The sequence below is a fragment of the Typopeltis vanoorti genome, chromosome 4 (assembly GCF_054136105.1).
Source record: "Typopeltis vanoorti isolate ZY-2024b chromosome 4, IOZ_Tvanoo_1.0, whole genome shotgun sequence".
Classification (NCBI taxonomy): domain Eukaryota; kingdom Metazoa; phylum Arthropoda; class Arachnida; order Uropygi; family Thelyphonidae; genus Typopeltis; species Typopeltis vanoorti.
In genome coordinates, this window is record NC_143552.1 from 106791213 (window position 1) to 106815000 (window position 23788).

A 23788-nucleotide genomic window follows, 5' to 3' on the forward strand; every position below is an offset into this window, starting at 1 on the left:
TTTGTTTCATGGTGTGTCTGTGCAATTTTTGCGTGTTTTCTGTTATTTTAATTATTATTTTTAAGAAAAGATAGCGTACACATGGCACCGATAAAGAAAAAAATGGCAGCCAAGTCGGCATGTTTGTTTAAGAGCTTTGATGTAAACGAATTTATGCAATGTGCTGTCTGTGAGATGTATACCTTGCGAAGAGCAGTGGGAGTCTGGTTAGAAAGTGATAGTGGAGTTAATATGTGTAGAAAGTGTAAAGAGAATGAGGACTTCAAGCGTGTTTCGTGTGTCGAGAGTGATATCGTTAACGATAGTCAGATATCAGATTAATGTAGAAAATGGCAGTGTGCTAGAGAATTGCGTGGTAGTGCCAGATAGGTGTGAGAGCGTCGCTGCAAGTGTAAATGAAGGTAGAAACACAGAAAGAATGGATGATTTGATCGATAATGAAAATGGTGAGATAAATGCGAGTAGCGAAATTGCCCGTTTCAATGGTGCGATACACAGAGCTAAAAGACAACTGGAGCGTATGGAAAAATGTGTGTTGAACGCACCGACAAATAACTGGTGGAAGTCTGTGACAGCAAATAATAGAATGTTCGTAAACGTCAATAAAATGAAGGAGCGAGTGCTGTATGGGGATTCGCTATTAAGAGGTGTAATAATTGAGAGTTTAACGAAGTCATACCAGCCAGGTGCGAACATAAAGGACGTCAGCGAATCTATTCGACTGCAAAAACAGAGGGTGAAAGAGATGATAATCGTGGCAGGAATGAATGATTTGAAAGAGGACAAAATGGAAATGATAGAGGATGTGAGGGAGTTGTTTGAGGTAGCAAAAGAGAAGAGTGAGAGAGTTAGGATGGTGAGTATCTTACCGCGGTATGACAGCAAAGTGTCTAGAAGGAGGGCCATAATTGCCAATGACTTTATGCGTGGGTTATGCATGGAGAGTGATGTGGAATTTGTGGATGTGTGGAATGAGTTCGATGGGCGAAAGGACTTAAATAAGATGGATGGGTTACATTTGAATGGAGTTGGTGTACAGAGACTTGAAAGAGTGTTGATGAATGATGTGGAAGTGGATGTACAGACTCAGGGAAACTAGATTTATTAAGAGGGGGGGGAGTAGATATGCAGACTTTAGGGGGGCAGTTAAGTGTATGAATGAGTATATTATGCCCGAGCGAGTACGACGGACAACAAATCAGAATGGGATAGTTAGTATAAGGCATCAAAGTAGGGATGGGACAAATGGGCTTCTGCGATTCATGTACACTAATGCCAGGAGTATTAGGAACAAGAAGGAAGAGTTTTTGGCCATGGTTGGCACTTCCAGGCCACAGGTTGTCGGTATTAGTGAAACATGGCTAACAGAAGATGATAAAGCTAGTGGGATTGAATGCGATGGGTATAGCGTGTTCAGGAGTGACAGGGTGAATAAAAAGGGGGGAGGAGTGTTATTGATGATAGCTGATGAGCTTCAGCCAAGGAGTATAGAAGTTGAACTGCAGGATGGGGAAAAAAGCACATTTTAGGCTGTTTGGTGTGAGATAGAATCTAGCAGAACAAAATATACAATTGGGTGCTGCTATAGACCGGGTGATGGAGTGGATGGTGGGGATAGTATGCATAAGCAAATAGAAGAAATGAGTGGAAGGAGGGTAATTATTATGGGTGATTTCAATTATGGTAACATTGACTGGAAAGAGGAGAGGGCACATGGGAGGAAGGAATTGGATTTTATGCGGTTATTAAGGGACAACTATCTACGGCAACATGTATTGGAAAATACCAGGGGGCAGAGAGTGCTGGACCTAGTAATTGCAACTGAGAATGTGGCTGTAACGAACATGACCATGTTGCCACCAATTGGTGAGAGTGACCATAAGGTCATGACTTGGGAGGTGGCTAAAGGAGTCGAATTTATAATTAAGACAGGGTACATGTGGAATTACCGGGCTGGTAAGTATGACAAGCTTAGGTGTGTGCTTGGCTCAATGCCATGGCATGTAAAACTGCAAGGGCTGGATGTTGATAGTGCATGGGAGGTGGTTAAGAACTGTTTGCAGGAGGCAATGGTTGACTGTATACCAAGAGTCCAAATAATAAATCAAGTAGGGGTTAAATGGATGAATAACACTATTAAGCTTGAGCTGCAAAAAAAGAAACAATTGTGGAGGGAATTTAAGGAGAAGGGTGACCATCAGGCGCAGGAACAGTATAAAGCTCAGGCCAGGATGGTAACAAGGGTGGTAAGAAAAGCAAAAGCAGATTACGAAAGGAAATTGGCCACGCAGGCTAAAGAGAATCCCAAACAGTTTTTTCAATATGTTGCAAGTAAAAGGAAAAATGCTCATGGTAGAATGATCTTAAAAAATGCTGAGGGTAGGGAGGTAACCGAATCAGTCGATATTGTGGAATTACTGAGCGAGCACTTTGCAAGAGTATATCATCCAGGTGGTGACTTTGCAGGAATGGAAAAACCAACAGCTTATACTGGAATTGTGATGAATGAAGTAGAGGTAACTAGTCTATTACAGAACCTCAATGTCAATACATCTGTGGGATTGGATGGTATACCAGCTCGTGTCGTACGTGAAGCGGCCAAAGAATTGTCAGTGCCCTTGACCATTTTGTTTAATTTGAGCCTCAGGACTGGGTCAGTCCCAAGGGGGTGGAAAGAGGGGAAAATAGTTCCGCTGCACAAAGGTGGTTCCAAGGCTGCTGTTGAAAATTACCGGCCAATCAGCATAACAGGAATCATTATCAAGGTCTTAGAGAAAATAGTCAAGAGGAAAATACAAGATTGGATAGAAGAAAATGGGATACTGTATCGGGGACAGCATGGTTTTGTGAAGGGGTAGGTCATGGCTCAGTAACTTGCTCACGTATTATAACACAGTGACGGCTGAACTGGATAAGGGTAATGGGTTTACAGTGATTCTACTGGACCTTGCTAAGGCCTTTGACAAGATACCACATGGAATTCTAATCAGTAAATTGCAGCATATGGGAATGGACATAGGGTTGGTGAGATGGATAGGAGGGTGGTTGACGGAGAGATATCAGAGAGTGGTTTACTCAGGAGTAGAGTCCACAAGACGGCCTGTGACTAGTGGCGTGCCACAAGGATCTGTTCTTGGACCACTGCTGTTTAATTTGTTCATAAATGATATAGGAAAGGATCTGAGAGGAACAGTTCATTTGTTTGCGGATGATGCGAAGTTGGGTAGGGCAATAGTGAATGCAGATGACGTCAAAATTTTGCAGGATGATTTGGATAGATTGGAGGTCTGGGCTAAGGAAAATGGATGTCAATTTAATGTGGCAAAATGGATGTCAATTTAATGTGGCAAAATGTAAGGTTAAGCATTTTGGGGTGAAAAGATTGGCGGCAGTTTACTGCATTGGTGGAACCGTGCTCCAGGAAATTGATGAGGCACGAGATTTAGGAGTGTTGGTGGATAAGGAATTGAAATTTAGGGGACACATTGCAAAAGTGGCCAAATCAGCTCATCAAATCACTTGGTTGCTGAAGAATACGTTGACAAGCAGAGACAAGCAGGTTATTGTTCCTCTGTATCGAGCCTTGATAAGACCCCATCTCGACTACTGTGCTCAGATTTGGTCACCTAGGTTTCTTCTTGATGGGGAGGAGGTGGAGAGGATCCAGAGGCGAGTGACCAAGATGATAGCAGGTCTGTGGAATGAACCGTATGAGAACAGGTTGAGGATTTGTGGGTTGCAAAAATTGGTTGATAGGCGGAGGAGGGGAGATATGATTGAGACATTCAAATTACTGAAAGGTTTCTATAAAATTAATTCAGAAGATATTTTTGAGAACAGGGCTGGTTGTGGGAGGACTAGGGGACATCCATGGAAACTGGGCAAAAGTGTGGTTAATAAAGGTGTTAGAGCTGGGTTCTTTACTTTTAGAGTAGTGAATGAGTGGAATGCGCTCCCTGAGTCTGTGGTGGATGTTGTGAGAGTGAATGAGTTTAAGGCGAGGTATGATAGATACTGTATGAATGTCGAATAGTTGTGATGAATATGATTTGGGGCCTCCCTCGATGAGTCTGATGACTCCCTGGAGTTGCCCGTAATAATAGTAGTAGTAATAATAATAATAATAATAATAATAATAATCTCTCTGACTTTTAAAAGCTTCTGTGCAGTACTTTTGTTTTCTTCCAGTTGATCTTGTGTGCAGGGCCAAAGCATAGTCTGCTAGGCCCGACTTGCCATAGTGATAGTGTCGGATGTATCTTTTATGTTCACTGATGTGGATGTCCACAGTTCTTCCTGTTTGACTGTAGTCAGCTTGATCACACGAGATAAAGGAGGAATGCTGTCCTTGGGTAAACGGATGAAAGTTGCTAATTTGACACACAGTCTGAATACAGTGAGTAGTTGATTTTTATTGAGAATTCTAGATATCTTTTCTGATGTGCCTTCAACATATCTGATGGTGACTGTTTTATTGTAGATCTCCATGGTGGATAGCAGGAGTCATTTCTTAGGAGCATTTAGTATTTTGTTGATCTTATGGGGATTATAGTCATTGGCCAAGAAAGTGTGGCATAAGTGAGCCAGTTCAGCAGCAAGAGCATTGTCATTGGAACCGATTGCTCTCGCTCTGTGGGTTTGCGTTTTTAAGATACCATACTGTTGACAAGGGTGATGGTGTGATTGTTTGTGTAAATATCTCCCTGTATGTGTGGGTTTTCTAAAAACTGAGAATGATAAGGAACCATCTGGAAGACGTGTGATTAGTGTATCCAGGAAGGGCAGACAGTTATTAGCTTCCAGTTCCATTGTAAAGTGGATTTTTAGATGTTGGCTATTTAAATGCGTTAAGAATATATCCAATGTCCCTGGGCCATGTAGCCAAATTTGTACATTACATTCAACTTAGTCTGCACAGTTGGACTTTTCTTTTTTTCATAAAGTTTTGTGTAGCAACCAATTGCTTACCTGCATCATCAACTGAATGTGAATTAGCCAATTTTATACGAAGGTAGCAGGGTTTTTTCTCCCAGAACTAGAGGTTTTATCCAACATAGGCAAATAAGCCTTGAGAACACATGCAATTTACAGACAAAAAATACTAGTGGTGAGCAGTAGATGGCATTGGTGTAGGTGGTGATGGTAGTGGCAGTTCACTGTAGTTGGTGGATTAAGTGGTGGAGATGGAGAGTTGTAGAGTAGGTGTCTTCCCTTGATGAGTCTTTGGACTCCTTTGAGGTATCATATAATAATAATTAATTCTATCTAATTTGCTAAATCTCTTCCATGTTGGAGTCCATTTCCTCAAACAACCAAACTGTCTCATTAACAGAAGCAAATCCTATGCCAATTTTTCAACTTTTTTTGGAGGGGAGGGGAGTGATTATTCTTTCACATTTTTCTTTGTTCTTCTGCAACTTTATGGTTTTCATTTGCAAGTTCTTCTTACACTATCTTGGTGACAAGATATTGCAAACTCTTTAGTTAGCACCACTACCCTGTCACCCAACCTTTTGAATAAGGCCCCATCTTTGTTGAATCATATGAATGTAAGTTTCAGCAACTGTTTGAAATCACAATTCATATACTATGCTCCCACTTCACTCTACAGTGCATTTGTGTGCATCTACATTCTTTATAATGCAAAATATATCACTTCCAAAAGTCCGAGGGTTTCGTCACCCTCAATAGCAACAGACTTAGAAAAAGCCTTTCTTAAATAAGATTTGTTGAAGGCAACAATAACACACTCATGCAGAAGTGAGGTGATATTTGGTGAGCATGTTAATAGGATGGCCATCATAAGTACGAGTAATCATAAGCCAAAGCTGAGTGCAATTGAATAGCTGGTTAAGACAATACACACTTCTAATTGTCAATTATGTTCATTTATTTTTATATTTCTTTCATTACTGAACAATACTGTGTCAAACTTATATTGTTGCATCTTGTAACAAAGACCTTATATATCAGAGAATAATAAAAAAAAAAAAATCCATAGGATGAGGTCTGTTAGATTCTACTCTCTTGGTAGAGTAGAATTTTTAATCAAGTCATTATGTTACAGGAGTCTCAGTTCATACACATAGTAAATGTTAATAAACAGATTTAACTGAATAAGTGAAATAGATATATCTGAAAACTTTCACAGCTTATACGTGTAATAAAATATATACAGAATTTAATTCAAAGATTCCGATATATTTCATCCAACATTACGTGAACATTATCAGGGAGACAGACTGTTGATTACATTCAAAACATGAATCACAAGAACAAGTAACAAAATTTAATGGAACAAATACAGCACAAAGAGAAATAATTAAACAGCAGGTTTAATCATTTCAATATTTTGTCTTTGCCATAGCGACATCATCATCAAATTCCTGCCATGTACCCTCAAGGGTGTACAGGATATGATAGTACTACATGAAAAAAAAAAAAAATTACATCATTACTAACTTCCTATCTACAATTTTCCTCCAAATCAGTCTGTTACTTGTCAAGACTCGAACATTATCAGATCTTATATTTCTATTGTCTAAGGCACTTTGTACCGTATCAATCCACCTGTATCTTGGTCTTGGCCTGGGTCGCTTTCCTGCCAATCCGGCAGAGAACACTTGTTTTGCTAATCTTTCTTCGCCCATTCTGTTTAAGTGATCATACCACTGAGATTAGCTCTGCTAACACATTCCTGGATGCTGACAATGTCAAGTTCTTTCCTAATAGCCTCATTTTTAATATGATATTGCTATTATTGCCATCTGTTCACGCCTATAATCTTTCTCAGGACTCTCATATGTGCGGTCTCTAATCTTTGGTCAAGTGTTTTCTTCTGACCCAGCTCTCAGATCCATAAGTTAAAACTGGTTTGAACACTGTCTTGTATACAGCTAATTTAGTGTTCTGACTAATTTCTCTCTTATTCCATATGAATTTATTCAATTGACTTCCAACCATACCAGCTTTGCTGATTCTGTTATCTATTTCTATATTTAATTTACCATCTTCACTAAAAATCGTGCCTAAGTAGCTGAAATGTTTTACATGTTCCACAGGTTCTCCATTCACAACACAGTTGACATTTTCAATGATTCTGCCTATTTTCATTGTCTTTGTCTTTTTATTGCTGACCTTCATACCATGTCTATTACAACAGCTATTCAATTTAGTCAGAGAATCTTGCACACTTGTAGCAAATTTATTTAGAAGTATAACATCATCCGCATAAAGCAAAGAGCTGACATTAACATCTCCAATTTTGATATCATGTTTAATACCACTTTCCTTCATAATGTGATCCATATAGATAATGAATAACAGAGGGGATAACGTACATCCTTGTCTCACACCAGATTTAACATTAAACCATCTTCCTGTACTTCCTTCAATTCTAACTGCTGACTTACAACTCAAATAAAGACTAAGTATTGCTTGATATAATGCTCCATTGACACCATATAACTGAAGCGTATTGAATAGCTTCTCTCTTGGCACCTTGTCATATGCCTTTTCCAAATTGATAAAACTTAAATACAGATCTCTGTTATATTCCCATGCTTTCTCGACTATTTGTCATAAAATGAAGATCTGATCCTGACAGCCTCTATGTGGCCTGAATCCAGCTTGTTCTTTACCAAGCTTTTCTTCCACAATTCTTCTCAACCGTTTCTCAAGTATACTTGCATAGATCTTGCCAGGAACACTCAGTAGGAAAATACCTCTGTAATTCTCACATTCAGTTTTATTTCCCTTTTTGTATATGGGTACTATAAGAGCTCTACTCCAATCATCGGGAATTTGTCCCTCTGTCCAAGCTTTCTGAACTATGCAGTGCAGCCACTGTAAGACTCTTATACCACCATACTTCAGCATTTCTGGTCGAATATCATCTACTCCTGCTGCCTTTTCACATTTCAAGCCTTTGATGGCTTTTTCTACTTCAAGTATGGATATGTATTCCTGACTGCATGCCTGGTCAGTGTTTTTTTACCACTGTGCTGTCATCACTGCTTGTTTCATTTAGCAGTTTTTCAAAGTAATTACTCCATACTTCAAGGATATCTTTTTCTCCCATTTTCATGTCACCTTTATCATCTCTAACTCCTTTTACAGCACTCTTTCCTCCATTCCTAAGCTTCTTCAACAACCTCCAGAATATTTTGCCACCTTCTTGATATTTATTTTCTATATTCTTGCCAAAGTCCTCCCATGACTTTTGTTTAGCTAGTTTTACACAGTGTTTAGCATTCTTGCATTTGTCTCTGTATTCTTTAAGAGCACAAGCTGACTTATTTGCCAGGAACTTTTGATATGCTTTCTTCCTTTCCTTCATTGCCTCTTTAACTTCTTGTGTCCACCATGGAGTTCTAATTTTTCTATCCTTGCAGATAACCTCACCAGATACCTCTCTAGCTGAATCAATCAGGGATTTTTACAAGGCTTGCCACTGAATCTCCAAAGTTTGATTCCTGTTCTCAAACTCTTTCATTTTTTCTTCAATAATCTTTGTGTATTTTAGTCTACAGTTCACATCTGAGAGCTGCTCAACTTTTATTCGCTTTAAAACTTTCTTACATGTTATTCTTTTCAATATGAAATTCAATTTTATCCTGCTCAAGACTAAATAGTGATCACTTCCAATTTCAAATCCTCTGTATACTCTGGTGTGCTGCACCAGGGAGAAAACATCACTATCAACAATAACATAGTCAATGAGACTTTTCTTATTCCTTGCCTCTTCTCTCCATGTGAATTTGTGCACATTTTTATGTTGGAACATGGTGTTAGTAATAACCAGTCCATGTCCTGAGCAGAAAATCAACAGATATTTGTCATTATTATTAGCTTTGCTCTTTTCTCCAAATTTTCCCAAAGTATTTTTTTGTATGTCTTACAATCATTTCCTACTCTGCTATTTAGATCCCCAACAAGGACTAACTTCTCCTTCTTCATTGTGTCAGTTGCTTTTTCTAAAGCCTCAAAAAATTCCTCCACTTCTGCCTTAGTAGAACCTTCTGCGGGACCATAGGCACAAATAAGTCTGATTGTCCAGTTCTCCATTCTCATATTTGCCCACATTACTCTACTTGAGACTGCTGCCATTCAAGAAGATTAGCCTCGTATTTTGTGTTGAATACTATGGCTACTCCTTCTTTTCCTTTAATGTCATTGCCTGAATATAACATTTTGTATTTATTGCTCAGAAAGATCTCACCAGTTTTTGTCTTTTTTGTTTCAGTCACCCCTATTATGTCGATCTGGTACTTATCTAATTCCTCAGCTAGCTCCAGGTCTTTGCCATTCAGGCTTCTTATGTTAATTGTACCAATCTTTAACTCTGGTGATGTCGAGTTGGGATGTGTTTTCAGATTTGTTCCGGTAGCTGACTTTTCGCTGTTTGCTCTGGTTCCCTGGTGAAAACAATGGGGACCTTGTTTAATCGGGCAACGTCCCAACCGGCATGAAATTTTGTCATGTTGTACCGCCATTTTTTATTTTGGTTTAACCAATAAGAATACAATTTGGTCTGCTAAATCCCAAATTGCCAGCCTATCCTCATTCGTTCAGTATCCAAGTAGATACCAACAGGGTGCACCACAAGAAGGTGAGGATTGGACATTAGGTCAGAAGCCCTAGTTGGTTCTCCGCATCCCTTTAAAGGCTAGGTGGAGGTCTCCTCTCAGTTATACAGCTTTGACTCTTAAACCATAGAGACATCTTCAGGAATACAATGTTAAAATTGTTGGATTCATTTAATTCATAACTTATTTTAATAGTATTACTGCATAAAAACATTAAATTATGAAAAGTTGCTCAATGACTAAGTGCTAATATTTCTGGATTTCAAACCAGTATCTTCAGAGCATAACCACTTGCTACAACGAAAGAATTCAAATTGTAACAGACAAAAGACGTGAAGTCCTAAAATTTGGTAACCCCTAAATTCATATGAAAAGTTATTAACAGTTGTTGTGTTGAAGTTGATCTTAAGATGACTGTCTCCAAAATTTTTGGCAGATTAATGAAGTCATATTTAAGGTATACAAGGATGCATATCATTATTTCCACTGTTCATCATCTATATGGATCACATTATGAAGGAAAGTGTTATTAAACCTAATATCAAAATTGGAAGATGTTAAACTGAACTCTTTACTATATGCAGATGATGTCATACTTCTAGATAAATCCAGTACTAGTCTACAAGATTTCCTGGCTAAATTGAATAACTGGTGTAATAAATTTGGTACAAAGATCAGCAATAAAAAGACAAAGATAATGAAAATAGGCAGAAATAGTGAAAATGTAAAATGCATCCTGAATGGAGAACCTACAGAATAAGTAAAACATTTTAGCTACTTATGAACAATTTTTAGTGCAGATTAAAAATTAAGCTGGTATGGTAGGAAGTTACCTGAATAATTTTATATGGAATAAAAGAGAAATTAGTCAAAATGCAAAACTAGCTGTATAAACAGTTTTCAAACCAATTTTAACTTATGCTTATGAGAGCTGGGTTAAAAACAAAACATTTGATTAAAGACAAGAAAGCACTGATATGAGATTTTTTGAGAAAAATATAAGGGAGTGAACAGATGGCATCAATAGTAGTATCATATTAAAAATGACAATATTAGGAAAGAATCTGTCATTGTTAGCATTCAGAAATGTGTTAACAGAGCTAATCTTAGGTGGTATGGTCACTTAAACAGAATGGGAGAGGAAAGGTTAACAAAAACAAATGTTTTTTTTTTTCCAGGATGACAAGAAATATATCAAGATCTAGGTGGATTAATAGAGTAAAAAGTGTTTAGAAGACAGAAATATAAGATATGATAATATTGTGTCTTAACAGATAAGATTAATTTGGAGGAAAATTGTTGATAGGAGGTTAGTGATTTTATCTATTTTGTAGGAGCTGTAGCCATTGGCCAAAAAAATTTAAAAAAAAATATGGCAAAGATAGTTGAGCTGGCACACTATGCTTTGAACAGGCATCACACAGGATTAGATGAAAGAAAACAATTGTGCTATAATAGAAGTCATTACAGGTCACAGGATGTTTTCATGTAGTGCTATCATGATATTCTGTGCCTGAATTATGTTCAGGTCTGAGGCAACTCGTGGTAAAGGTGGAGTAAGCTCCGATCACTTTCCCTTACTATCTCCCCTAATGCAAAGCACATCCTCTTCCAAGTTTATAAAATTGCCTGGTATCTTTAACGTATAGTATACCCAAGGTAAAAAACTTTCTACATCTTTCTCTCATCCTGAGATTTTTATTTAATAAGGTCAAATCCTTGTAGCAACTTGTATAGGTAAAATTTATAAGCTCTGCATTACTTCAACCTTCGCATCTCTGTGTCTGACTCCCACTGACAAGACCTCAATAAAGGTCGAAACCGGTCTGGGTAGTGGCCATTTCCTCTAATGCATAGCATCATACATTTCTGCAAGGGGGATGTGCTTTGTATTAGGGGAGATACTAAGGGAAAGATATCAGAGCTTGCTCCACCTTTACCACGAGTTGCCTCAGACCTGAACATAGTTCAGGTGCAAACTTGACTTACTTGTCTGTTTGCTTACTTGGGAAAAAGGATTAAAAGTTTATAAAATTGCTTAGTATTTTTAACGTAAGAAATATATAGTGAATGTTGTTATGGCAGTTTCAGGTATTATGGAATTCGGTTGATGAGAATTAGCATTTCAACTCAACAACTGACGACTTGCCTTTGTCATTTGGTAGCGTGATCTTTTGTTATTAATTATTAAATTACTTAAGGAATTCACAATGTACACTGGAATATAAATTAAAATAAACTTTAATATATACTTCCTATATTTCGGCAACGTCACGTTGACATCTTCATGGGAACTTAAGATTAAGACATGTGCATGCAGGTACTAAAACAGCAAATGAGGTCGAAGAGAGAAGACTACTGTTTTTCCTAAAGTCCTGATGGTGCTCCCCCCTAGCGGGCTATATTAGGTATTCTTGGCCATTGGGCTGATGTTCTCATGATGTACCTCTCCCAAATATGGGGCAGTCTCATGCATCCAAATTTGTTGAGGTTTGGCCCATTTTTTAGGGCTGAGGCTGATTCTATGAATGGTCTTTCAAATTTAAACTTGCTGCGGTGTGTTACTGTGGCTTTCTTCCAACATATTCTGTGGCGAGTATCCAGAGTATGGTCTGTAAGCCCAGAGTGGCTGTACTGGTGAAACCAGATGTAGTCCTTGTGTTCTGAAATTCTGATATTCGCTGTCCTGCCTGTTTGGCCAAAATAGGACATCTTACAGCTGCAAGGGACCTGGTAAACACCATAGGTCTAGGTGAAGCGGTTGGTCTTTTGTGGAGCAGATAAGGGATGCCAATTTTCTATATGGTTTGTAACAAGCGGTCAGTTCATATTTTTTTAGGATTTTGGTTATTTTTTCAGTGGTGTCCCAGATGTTGGGAATAGTGATTGATTTAGAGTAATCTTTGTTGTGAAAGGGGGGGGGGGGTTACTGGTTTTAGTATTTTTTGGGGGTTGTAGCAATTGGCTGAGAACATGTTAAGGATGTGATTTAGTTCAGTGGTTAGGGCATTGTCATTTGAACAGATTAGTTTAGCCCTGTTATGTAGTGTCTTAATAACACCATATTGTTGTGGGGGGGGGGGGAATTGTTGGTGAATGTACCTGCCTGTATGGGTGAGTTTTCTATTAACTGAGAAAACCAAGGTGGCTGGCGGGTGATTAGTGTGTCTAGGAAAGGGAGGCTGTTTGTTATTCTCTTTTTCCAAGGTGAACTTGATTTTGGGGTGTTGGTTGTTTAAGTGTGTTAAGAAGGAGAGGAGTGTATCTGAGCCATGTGGTCAAATAGTGAACACATCATCCACGTAACGAAGCCAAATAGTGGGTTTTTGTGGGAGCAGAGTTTAAGGCTTTCTCTTCAAAAGTCTTCATATAGAAGTTGGCCAGGGGTGGGGAGAGTGGTGAACCCATGGCTGTCCCCTCTATCTGTTTGTAGAATTTTCCCTGCCAAACGAAATAGCCTGAGTTCATTGTGAACTGAAATAGGGCTGAGATATCGGGAGGAAATTTGGCTTGGATGAGCTCTAAGGTTTCCTTGAGTGGGACATTTTTGAATAGGGAGGAGATGTCAAAACTGACCGTTATGTCAGTACATTGGAGTGTAAGGTTTTCTATACTGGCTTTGAAGTGGGCTGAGTTTTTTTTTTATGTGTGTGTAAGTGTGTTGCCAGTATAGGGTGTGAGCTCTTTGGCTAAATATTTGACTAATTTGTACGTGGGGGGAATCAATGCCATCCACCATGGGACGTAATGGCACATTTTGTTTATGTATTTTTGGAAGTCCATATATACTGGGGGGGGGGGGGTTCTAGAGTTAAAAGGTTTTAGTTTGTTGATAACTTCCACAGGCCAAGAAGTGACCTTCTTAAGGAGCCTATGGAGTTTTCTGATTTGTGAGTTGGTGGGATTATATTCAATAGGGTGGTAGGTAGCCCGATCTAATAATAAAGCATTAAGCTTACCTGTATAGTCAGTTTGATTGAGAACCACAGTGGCGTTCCCTTTATCCGCTTTGGTGATTACTATTTCTTTGTTTTTCTTCATTTCCTGTAGAGCTTTGTATTCACTATTGAATATGTTGGTTTTTGGTGGTCTTGCTTCGGTGAGAACACAGGCTACATCCAGTTTAATATTGTTGGCGATGTAGCTTAGAAGGTGGCGGATACCACGTTCGATCTGGATCATTATTTCTTCATTTTCTACAAGAATTATGATATTTTGTTAATACTACACTAATCACATGCACATCACTGGCCTTCTATTGCTGTCTGTTTCATGCTCTGCTTTCAATTCTCATTAGTTTCGTGAAGGATTGTTCATTACATATCTCAAATTTAGTAAATTACTGGTAATTTTGCTTCAAATAATAGGAAAGAAGATGCCAGTATTTGGGTATGACTTTGACGATGAACACAAAGAAACTGCTCTTGAGGCCAGTAGTAGCAATAGTGAATAGGAGATTCTTGGTAAGTCATACCCATTTTCAGCTTTTTCCTGAAAACTTTAGTTCCCAAAAATCCCTGCATATATCTCACCCCAAGATTTTTTAGCTTTAATTTTGGGAAAAAAAAGTACGAGTTATATTCGAGTAAATACGGTGGAAGCGAAAGATGCAGATGCAAAGGGAGAAAAAGCAGAGTGTGAAAGAGCAAAATCATGAGAACAAGGATTGGATTTTGTATTGTGATTCATTAATAAGAGGAGAGTGTGACAAAATCATGTTTTCCTGGTGCAAAGGTTAAGGATGTCAGTGATACTATAAGGATGCAGAGAGTGAAAGTGAAACCAATATTTAATTTGGATGGTACAAAAGATTGAGCAGGTGACAAGTGTAGAATTTGAGAGGATATGAAAGAGCTGCTAGTAGATGTAAAAAAGAAGAATAAGAAAGTGCAAGTTAAGGGTCTGTTGCCTTGGTATGATGGAGGCGAGCTCAGACAGAGAACTATGATTGTGAATGAGTTAGTGCGCCGATTGTGCAGGAAAAATGGAGTGGAGTTTGTGGATATGTGTGGAGTGAGTTTGATGGAAGGATTTATATAAGGTGGATTGCTTGCATTTGAACTGATTTGGGATCAGGAATCTTGAAAAAGTGTTGTTCAGTGAGAGTTTGAAAGTGCAGTCAGGGAAACTAGAATGTTTGGGGGGGGGGGATGCAGGTGAGTGTGGCAGTAGGTCCAGGCAACCTAGAGATTAGTAAGCGGGAGAGTAATCATGTGATGCTATATGTAGCACCCCATATTCTTTAGTAGGATAAAGGGAGTATTGCAGTTTATGAATACTAAAGCCAGAAGTATTCAAAATAAGGCCGGGGAGTTTCTGGCATTAGTTACCTCAACTTGGCCAAACGTTGAAGCCATTAGTGAGACTTGGTTGACTGAGATTGATATAGTCATAGGAAGAGAATGCAAAGGATATAATGTCTTCAGAGAGGACAGAAGGAAAAGGATGGGGAGAGGGTTTGCTAATGATAGTGAAAGAACTGAAGGCAAAAAAAAAAGAAGCAAAAAATTAAAGTCAACCGTTCCTGAAACTTAGTTTACATGGGACAGACAAATACATATTCTATGATCATTATAGCAGACAGACTGGAAATCCCTCACACAAGATAAAATGAAGAAAGCAATGGTATCATATAGAAGTTATTACACATCCAAGTACAGTAGTGAACAAATTAATGTGAACAAGCCAAATTTTCATCAAGTTTTTGATTTTTGTTTCAGTTTTAATTCACTATTTTGATTGCATGCTGTGAATGAGTTTTAACTGTCTTTGACTGTGAATGAGTTTTAACTGTCTCTATGATGTTTATTAATAATGTTGTGCATTTTTAATAGTATAAACAAGTTGATATTCATAGTGTTTCGTTAATTTTGTGTAGCTATAAAATATATACATCTCCAAGAATGCATTCAAAAATATGTACTCTTTCTCAGAACACATCCATGACTCAAAGACAAACTGCCAATGTGTGGTGTTGGTTTGGGTACTGTTAATGCAATTTTAGGGAGAAAAGTACCTTTTCTTCTGACAGAAAAGGAAAATTTGGGCAAAAAAGGAAAACTACACTTATTAGTTAGGAAAAGCAAAATGAGTCCAAGATTGTCTGCTGTAGACTTAAACAGAGACCTGACACCTAGTGGGAGTTATGTTTCTGACATGACAGTCTGTCGAAGACTCTTGGAAGCAGGGAGGACTGTCCACAGACCAAAAAAGAAACAACTGTTGATGAAGGCTATGAAGAAAAAGGGGTTCCAGTGGGCAACAGTAATCCAATATTGGGCTGTTCAGAAGTGGAAGAATTTCATATTCTCAGATGAGAGCTATTTCTTTGTCCAAGGAGAGCGAGCACCATATGTTCGCAAATCAACGGCTGAGAAGATCTCCTGCCCACCTTCAACAAGCTCCTAAACACCCAGCTAAAAAGCTATTTTTTTAGTTGGCTGTTTGGAGACAGCAGCAATGAAGCACGCTTGTCATCTCAACAAGCATGGTTACACTGACTTGCCCGAAATTTAGAAGACTGTTAGTGTCTTTGGTGTGACACCAAAGGCAAGCTCTCTCTCCCTCCCTCCATATATATATATATCTTCTTATTAATTAGAGTGTCTCATATTTTATGAAACTTCAGAGAAGATACTTCTCTGAATCTAGCAAATAGTAACTTAATCAATTGTTTAGTTTGTTGTTCTTACATGATGCTGTGGGTTAAGACTATTAAAAAATGGTATGATGAATAATAGCTAACATCCAAGACTTGCTATGCTGATCATGTTCTGTTTCTATGCTATCTTTTATATTTTGTAAAATTAATAAAATTCATGCTTTTAGTTCATTTTTCATATATATAGATTTCTTCACTATATCTCACTATCAAAAACAATTAGTTTGTTTTAGATACTTTTTTAGCAATACAAATTTAGTGACACTAAAATGGGTAAAACACAATTATTTAGAAAGAAATTATATATCAAGATATTAGCATTTAAAAAAACAAGAAATATCCATATAATACTTAACCATATTTCATACCTATGTTTAAATCTGCTGAAATTGTGGAAAATTTCAAAATCACATCAATCAATCTTAGCTTATTGTGAATAACCTGCAAAATCGACAGACTGTAGACACATACGTTGACAACTAACAATAATATTGTTCTATATCATTTCATATCATGAAATTTTGTCTTATACACTAAAACACTGCTCAAAACTGATATGTCATAAGTCTTAGTAAAAATGACAAATACACCATTATCAAAATCTATCACTTAGGAGCTCTGTTCCATTAATATGGTCAGCTGAAAAATGAATTAAATAAGTGATATGTAATTAAAATTGATAAAAAATAGAAAAAACCCTTAGCCCACCCATGGTATAAAATATACTATAGTTTTGCAAATAGCCTTTCATGGATGGGGGGCAACAACAACAAAATCATAACCTTAGTTATTTCCATCAAATCCAAGCTACTCTAAGTCAATTCTCTGAACATAACTTGAAAGTCTGCATTATTTTTAGTGAATTCTATATTAATTTACTTGAATTTCAAAATGAGTAAGAAAATAAGTCATTACCTTATCTCCAGGAATTACATCTTGAAGTGTAAGAGATTTTTTAAAAACTGCTTCAAATGCCTGTTTGAGCCTAGAATCTATTAAAGAGAGAAAAAAAAAAGAAGATATCTTTAATCAGAAATAAACTTAAAATAAGCAGAAAAACAAGCCAATCAATTCTTTAATCCTCATCCTCTTTCTTTTCATCACATATGCATGTGCTAGAACTTATATGTTCATAACCTTTTTTTTGTGAACAGAGATCATGAAAACAAATAAAAAATTTAATAAAAAAGTAACATATCAGAACCAAACTCAAATGCACAATATATTAATATCCATGTATAAAATAAAATTGTTTTGCTTTAATGAAACAACAGTATACTTTTTTTTTTGCTCTACCTTTTATATCTTATATAATTCAATATTCTTTATAACTCAAATATTTAATCATCAGTACGCTATTGAAATTCACCTGAATAACAGAAACTCTATATTATTATAGGGCCATCTCTATGTCTCTCACAATGAGAGACATGGAGACGGTATAAAAACTCATCATGGGAGACCTACACATTAAACATTATTGACACTATATCTATCATATCATACCATAAAGTCATTTACCAACAAAATTCTCATGATCATCTCTAGCAACCTATTTGACCCATTTGTCACTGTCCAAGCATACCCTTACTAACCATACTTTTACATAATCTGTAGGAGTGATGCCCTTGATCTCCCCTAACCAGCCTCTCCACTCATATTGAAAATTTTCTTTCTCTTCTTACTCCATAAAATCCATTTAGTAAATACTTCTATCCCCTTTTTGTTTATTAATTAAACTGAAAAAATTCACAAACCTTCATCCATTCTCATAGGGAACAGTCTATAAATCAGTCACTATTTTCATTGCTCAGCTCTTAATCCACTTCACTATTCCTGCATCTGCAAGAAACCAAGACGAACAAATCTTTGCACAACAATCTAGAAGCTATGGTCATGTCAAAGCCTTATGATGAGGGATAATAACTTCATTATATCTGTCAGTTTGTTTCTTAACGTCTACGTGATCCTTTGAGATATTTTGCCCACTTCTGCAATATGTCCTCTAAACTTCAACTCAGTCTACCATTACCCTAAATCCCTAACTTTGCTGGCCTGGTTGGCCGAGTGGCTAGCATATCTGCTCTCCAACCAATAGGCTGTGGGTTCAAATCCCACTGTGGGCATGGATATTTGTGTTTGTTTTTAGGTGAGAGATGCATTTCATTTCCCAGTGTGAGACTGCTACTGGAGGCCTGAAGTGGGGGTTGAAAAATGTCTTGTGTTTGGTCTCAAGAGCAGAGTTTCCAAACTATGATAAAAAAAAAAATCATAAAAATGCGAAAAATATAAAAAATTCTTTTACAAAAACAAAATCCACAGCCCACTTGCAGTACTAATGTACTATAAGCTTGCAACATTTTGTTACTGGGAATCACATAAGTTCCATCTAAGTAGTACACAACCTGTAGTACTAAAATCACAAAGTGCAAATTTTACACTTTAACAGAATGAATTGGCAGCCATTATCTTTTGCCCCAACTACTAGTCCATTCACAGAATGTCCATTTAGATCTCTAAATCACTTATTAACTAGTGCTCTCCCAGTTTAGTATCATTGGCAAACAATTATATATTACCCCTCAAATCATTCCCATATCAATGTACATCAATGATATTGGGAAAGTGAATAACAGTAGCAGCGTTCAAGTACAGTGTCCTGTGCACACCACTGGTCACCTGCCTGCCTCTGATTCAAGTGTACCATATACTGTTCTCTACCAATTAACCAGGTTCTTATTAATGTACTAGCTTCATATCCATTTCTGCTTGACCAATTCCTTTCAAATTTCTGTATGCCTATTAATATATTACAAATTATTTAATTTGCAAATTAAATTGCTTTAATTTAAAGTAAATGAAATTAATTTGTAAATTAACAATTTTTAATTTTAAATGATTTTAATTAAAAATTCATACTTTTAAATTAATTAAAAGTAGAAAATTTAAATTTTTTATGCTATAATAAACATGATATGGAAGGAATGTATATGTGCATAAGGATGCATAAGTTAAGAAAATTATAATGCACAAACCAGAAGAGCTAAAATTATCATATAAAAAGCTAAGTTTGAGTATGACAAGAAACTGGCTCTGTAAGCTAAAGACAATCCAAAAGAATTCTATCACTATGTTGCAATTAAAAGAAAGAATGAACATGAAAGAATAACTTTTGTCAATGTGGATGGCAGATGCAGAAGAGACAGCTCAACTAATAAGTGCCATTTTCTAAAAAACTATCAACCTGGTGAATGCAACAGAGCTCAATGCTATTTCTACTAGAAGAAGAAACTCCAATATACGATGGTGGTCTGAAAAGTTCTCGTCCTAACAATGAAAAAATGAATTTATAATTTCAAAATTATTTTTTTCAGCATAATATCCCTTAAGATTAATACATTTATTCCAGCGATACTCCAGCACCATTATCCCGTCTCTGTAGTGGTTCTCAGTAAGATCTGCAAAATACCCCTCTACAGCTGCAATCACCTCTTGATTCAAAGAAAAACGCTGACCAGCGAAGAAGAGTTTTAGTTTTGGGAAGAGATAAAAGTCAGAGGGAGCTAAATCCGGAAAAGAGGGTGGATGTTCCAACAATTCATAGTGCAGATCCCTTAATTTTCTCATTGCCAAAATACCTTTGTGGGCAGGTGCATTGTCCTGATATAAAGATGATTTTTTTTTCCTTCTGCAAACTGGGTCTTTTCTCACAAATTTTTTCATCTAGTCTGGTTAAAAGATCGGGATAATATTCCCCAGTTATTGTTTTACCCTTTTCAAGATAATTAATAAACAAAGTGCCTTTAGCATCCCAAAACACCGATGCCATGACCTCTCCTGCTGATGGAACTTACTTTGTCTTCTTTGGCGCTGAACAATCAGCTTCTGTCGTGTTTTGACTGCTGTTTGGATTCTGGTGTGTAATGGTGAATCCAAGTCTCATCCATAATAATAAATCGATGCACAAAATCAGTTTTATTCTTGCTAAAATGCTCCGAGAACTGTTCTGCGATTTTCATGCAAGTGCGTTTTTGGTCTGCTGTGAGCAAGCATGGCACCCATCTTGCGTAAAGCCTTTTCATTTGCAATTCTTCACACAAAATATATCCTGCATGTTCTTTTGAAATGCCTACAGTCTCAGCAATTCACACACTTTGACTCGCTGGTCATCCAATACCACATCATGCACTCGATCAATGATTTCTGGTGTTATTACTCTTTTTAAACGCTGTTGTTTTATTTTTGATGGTATGTATCAGAACACAAAATTATAAGTAAATAATAATTTATCGACTTATTGACTGATATTTCGCTGGTGTTATAACCAGCATCTTCAGAGCACAAAAACAGTTTGTCGCAATACGCGAGACTACAACAACATGGTGTAATCAATGGACTAGTTTAACAAAATTGTAGCAGCAACACAAAGACTAAAGTCCTAATTAGGTGCCCTCTATCTGAAATTTAAAAAAAAAAAAAAATTGCAGTTACTACACAAAGACTAAAGTCCTAAAAAACAGAGAGAAAAAGTACTAGTTATGTCTTAAGATGACCGTCTCCCAGATCAAATCAATTTAATAAAACAACAAGTACGACGAACACATAAGCCTTTCTACATCTTTTTAAATGCCCTTCATGTGGATTTTCTTCAATGCTGGTACGGTCACGTTTAAACTCAGCAGCCCATTTCTTAATTGTTGAAAACAAAGGAGAAGAGTGCCTATAAACTTTTATGAACTTTGAATGAATTTCTTTAGGTGCTGTTAAACCTTCTTTTACAAAGAATTTAATAACCCATGATACTGAGTTTTATCCATTTCAAGGGATACAGACAGCACTTTTGCTTCAGACAACTGTATAAAACAAACTACTTGATAGAATGACTTGCAATTTCACATGGATGCTTATGATAGATGTACCAACTTAAGAAAAAAAAATCTTACCGAAAGTGTTGCCATCTATGGTCGAGGCCGAGAACTTTTCAGACCACCCTTGTATGAGAAGGAGGTACTAGAATTGTTGCATAAATGAAATATGAATTCAACAATTGGGACTTGGTTGGTTAGTTGGTATAAGGTTAAGTGGCACGAGGAGAGCTAAGGTCATATTGCACCAATACAAGTCACAGCAGTACAAAAGTAATAAATCCATAAAACAATAGCATCAGCATAAACAGGTATAAAGATGAGTGTATAAAAAACAAATGCAAAAACAAGTGTAAAAAATTCATAAAAACATACAAAAATAGATGTGTTAAGAGTTTATATCACTATCTATGTTGAATTAATAAAACTAATATATACTGTGTGTGTGTGTGTGTGTGTGTGTGTGTGTGTGTGTGTGTGTGTGTGTGTGTGTACACACACACACACACACACACATGCATTGACTGCTCTCATTCAAGAAATGAGAGCAGTCAATTAAAAATGAATAATGGCTAGTCCTCTTGACTGTCCCTGCATAGACATGCTATCATTAGATAGTTATTCCTGGTCTCTACTGGATGATGACTGTGACAAGTTTTTATCTTATGATCTGCCTGTAATCAGTATAGGTATAACAGTGAAAGCTTGAGAAACAAGCTGACCTAGCTGCAATATCTGCCACTTCATTTCCCTTAATCCCAATGTTGGGATCCAACAGATGTGATTATCCAAATGTATGTTCCATGACAGAGAGGACAAATTGAATAAGAGAGCATCCAAGATGTTTCTATAGCTTTAAACATCTTATTGCTCTGCTCTCTAGAGAAAATATAAAGCACCTTTGGTAGCATTGTAATCTTGAGTAGTTTAAGCAAAAACCTCTATAGCATACAACGATGCAGTGAAGTTGTTACATTTCAGTGGGATTATTGAGTTTTGTGTCTGATTTTGGAGATCCTGTCAACTCATTCAAACCCTTCTGGAAGAAGAGGGCTGACATTTTCCTGAGTAGACATTCTTTAGTTAAGCAATATTTAAAAGGTTGATATGTTTATTGCTTCTCTGATGTTTTTATTTCTTCCTTTTGTTTTTGGCTGATGTTGGATAGGTTTCTGGGCATGTTTGAGAGTATTGAGGACCATTATAAACTAGCAGATGAAAAATTATTCATATTCAAAGGAAGTTTGTTTCAGCAAACTTCCTTTGCTGAAACAAAGGAAGTTCCCCATACACCACAAAGCCACACACAGACATCCACTCTCCAACAAGCAATGAGTGAACCGAGGAGTGGACTGCCAGGGCTATACCAGATGCCATCCTGGCACCACAGCAAGTCTTGGGCTCTATCCCTGGAACATAGAGAAGGAGACTTACTGTAAGAGTGATCACCCTTGCAGGTAAGCCCATTAGCTAAATGATCCTGGCCAAGCCATCCATGACCTTGTCTGTTGAAGAGAAGGCCAAATTAGTGAGAGACTAACAGGATTCCACTTTCCAGATGTCCATAGGTTGAACTGCATGGCAAACATAGCAGCAAGGCATTAGATACCCTAGTGATGGTGGTCTGGAAGATAGAACAGTAAAAAAATGACTCAGGAGAAGTCGAATGAAGAATACAGGAAGGAAAGAACAGAAAATAAATAAGGACATAAAGGACCAGTATCATTAGTGAGAGGTTCTCTCCACCATGAACAGATGCTTCACATGGATGGACAATAAGAACTGATGGTATATTAGTACAGATGCTAAAAGAGCATTCAGCTGAACTGGCTGTATAATTTGAGTCACAGTACAGGGAAGATTCCACAGGAGTGGAAAGGATGTATGATAATCCCACTGCACAAAGACCGATACGTAACTATCTATGATGTGTAACTAAAAAGTTGGTAAAAGATCACATACGGAATCGAGTTGACAGAGAATCTGTATTTGCAATGAAGAGCATGGGTTTCCTAAGGGAAGGTTATGTCTGAGTAACTTGCTCACATTTTATAATGTGATGACTGAATCAGACAAGGAGAATGGATATACTATATTTTTGATGTGTGCTTTTGAAAGAGTAATAGACTGTAAGAGTATTTTAAAAGACTAAAACTATATTTTTCTTTAACAAATGACTGTATTATATTTTCTTAAAAAAATCCATTTAGCTTATATTAATACACTTCTTTCATCTACAGTTCAGAGAATTGAAAGATGAAGCACATTAACATTTGAAGTAAGAGTTGTGACTGAAATCTTTATTGACAAAATTAAATTGAAACAATGAAGAATATTCACGTCAGAATTGAAGAGTTACTCATTAGTCAATAATTTGACTAATGATTATTTTTTGATATCACTCGCAATTTAAATTTTACATTAATGAATTCTATAACACAGTAATAGAATACATACAAGAATGGCTGGATTGTTCTTTTAATCAATTTAATTATGTCTGGGCAATGCCAAATAAAGCAGTAGAGTGGGAAAATGTCACTATGTTGAACAACTGAAATTCAGAGTCCTCATTAGCACATGTAATGAACTAAGAAAATTAATTTAATGAATGCAGACTTTCTAACATTTTCATAATGAAAACATTCCTTTTGAGAATATGATAATCATTGTTAAAT

At 36.9% G+C, this 23788-nt stretch overlaps 1 protein-coding gene across 1 annotated transcript in view; it reads right to left on the minus strand.

Annotated features, from left to right (window-relative positions):
- The window catches only part of ClC-a (chloride channel protein 2), a 388967-nt gene that overhangs the window by 99163 nt on the left and 266016 nt on the right, over positions 1–23788 (minus strand). Inside the window, exon 20 of the mRNA XM_090392133.1 lies at positions 17164–17240. Coding sequence (XP_090248259.1) covers positions 17164–17240 — 77 coding nt within the window. The remainder of the gene's footprint in view (positions 1–17163; positions 17241–23788) is intronic.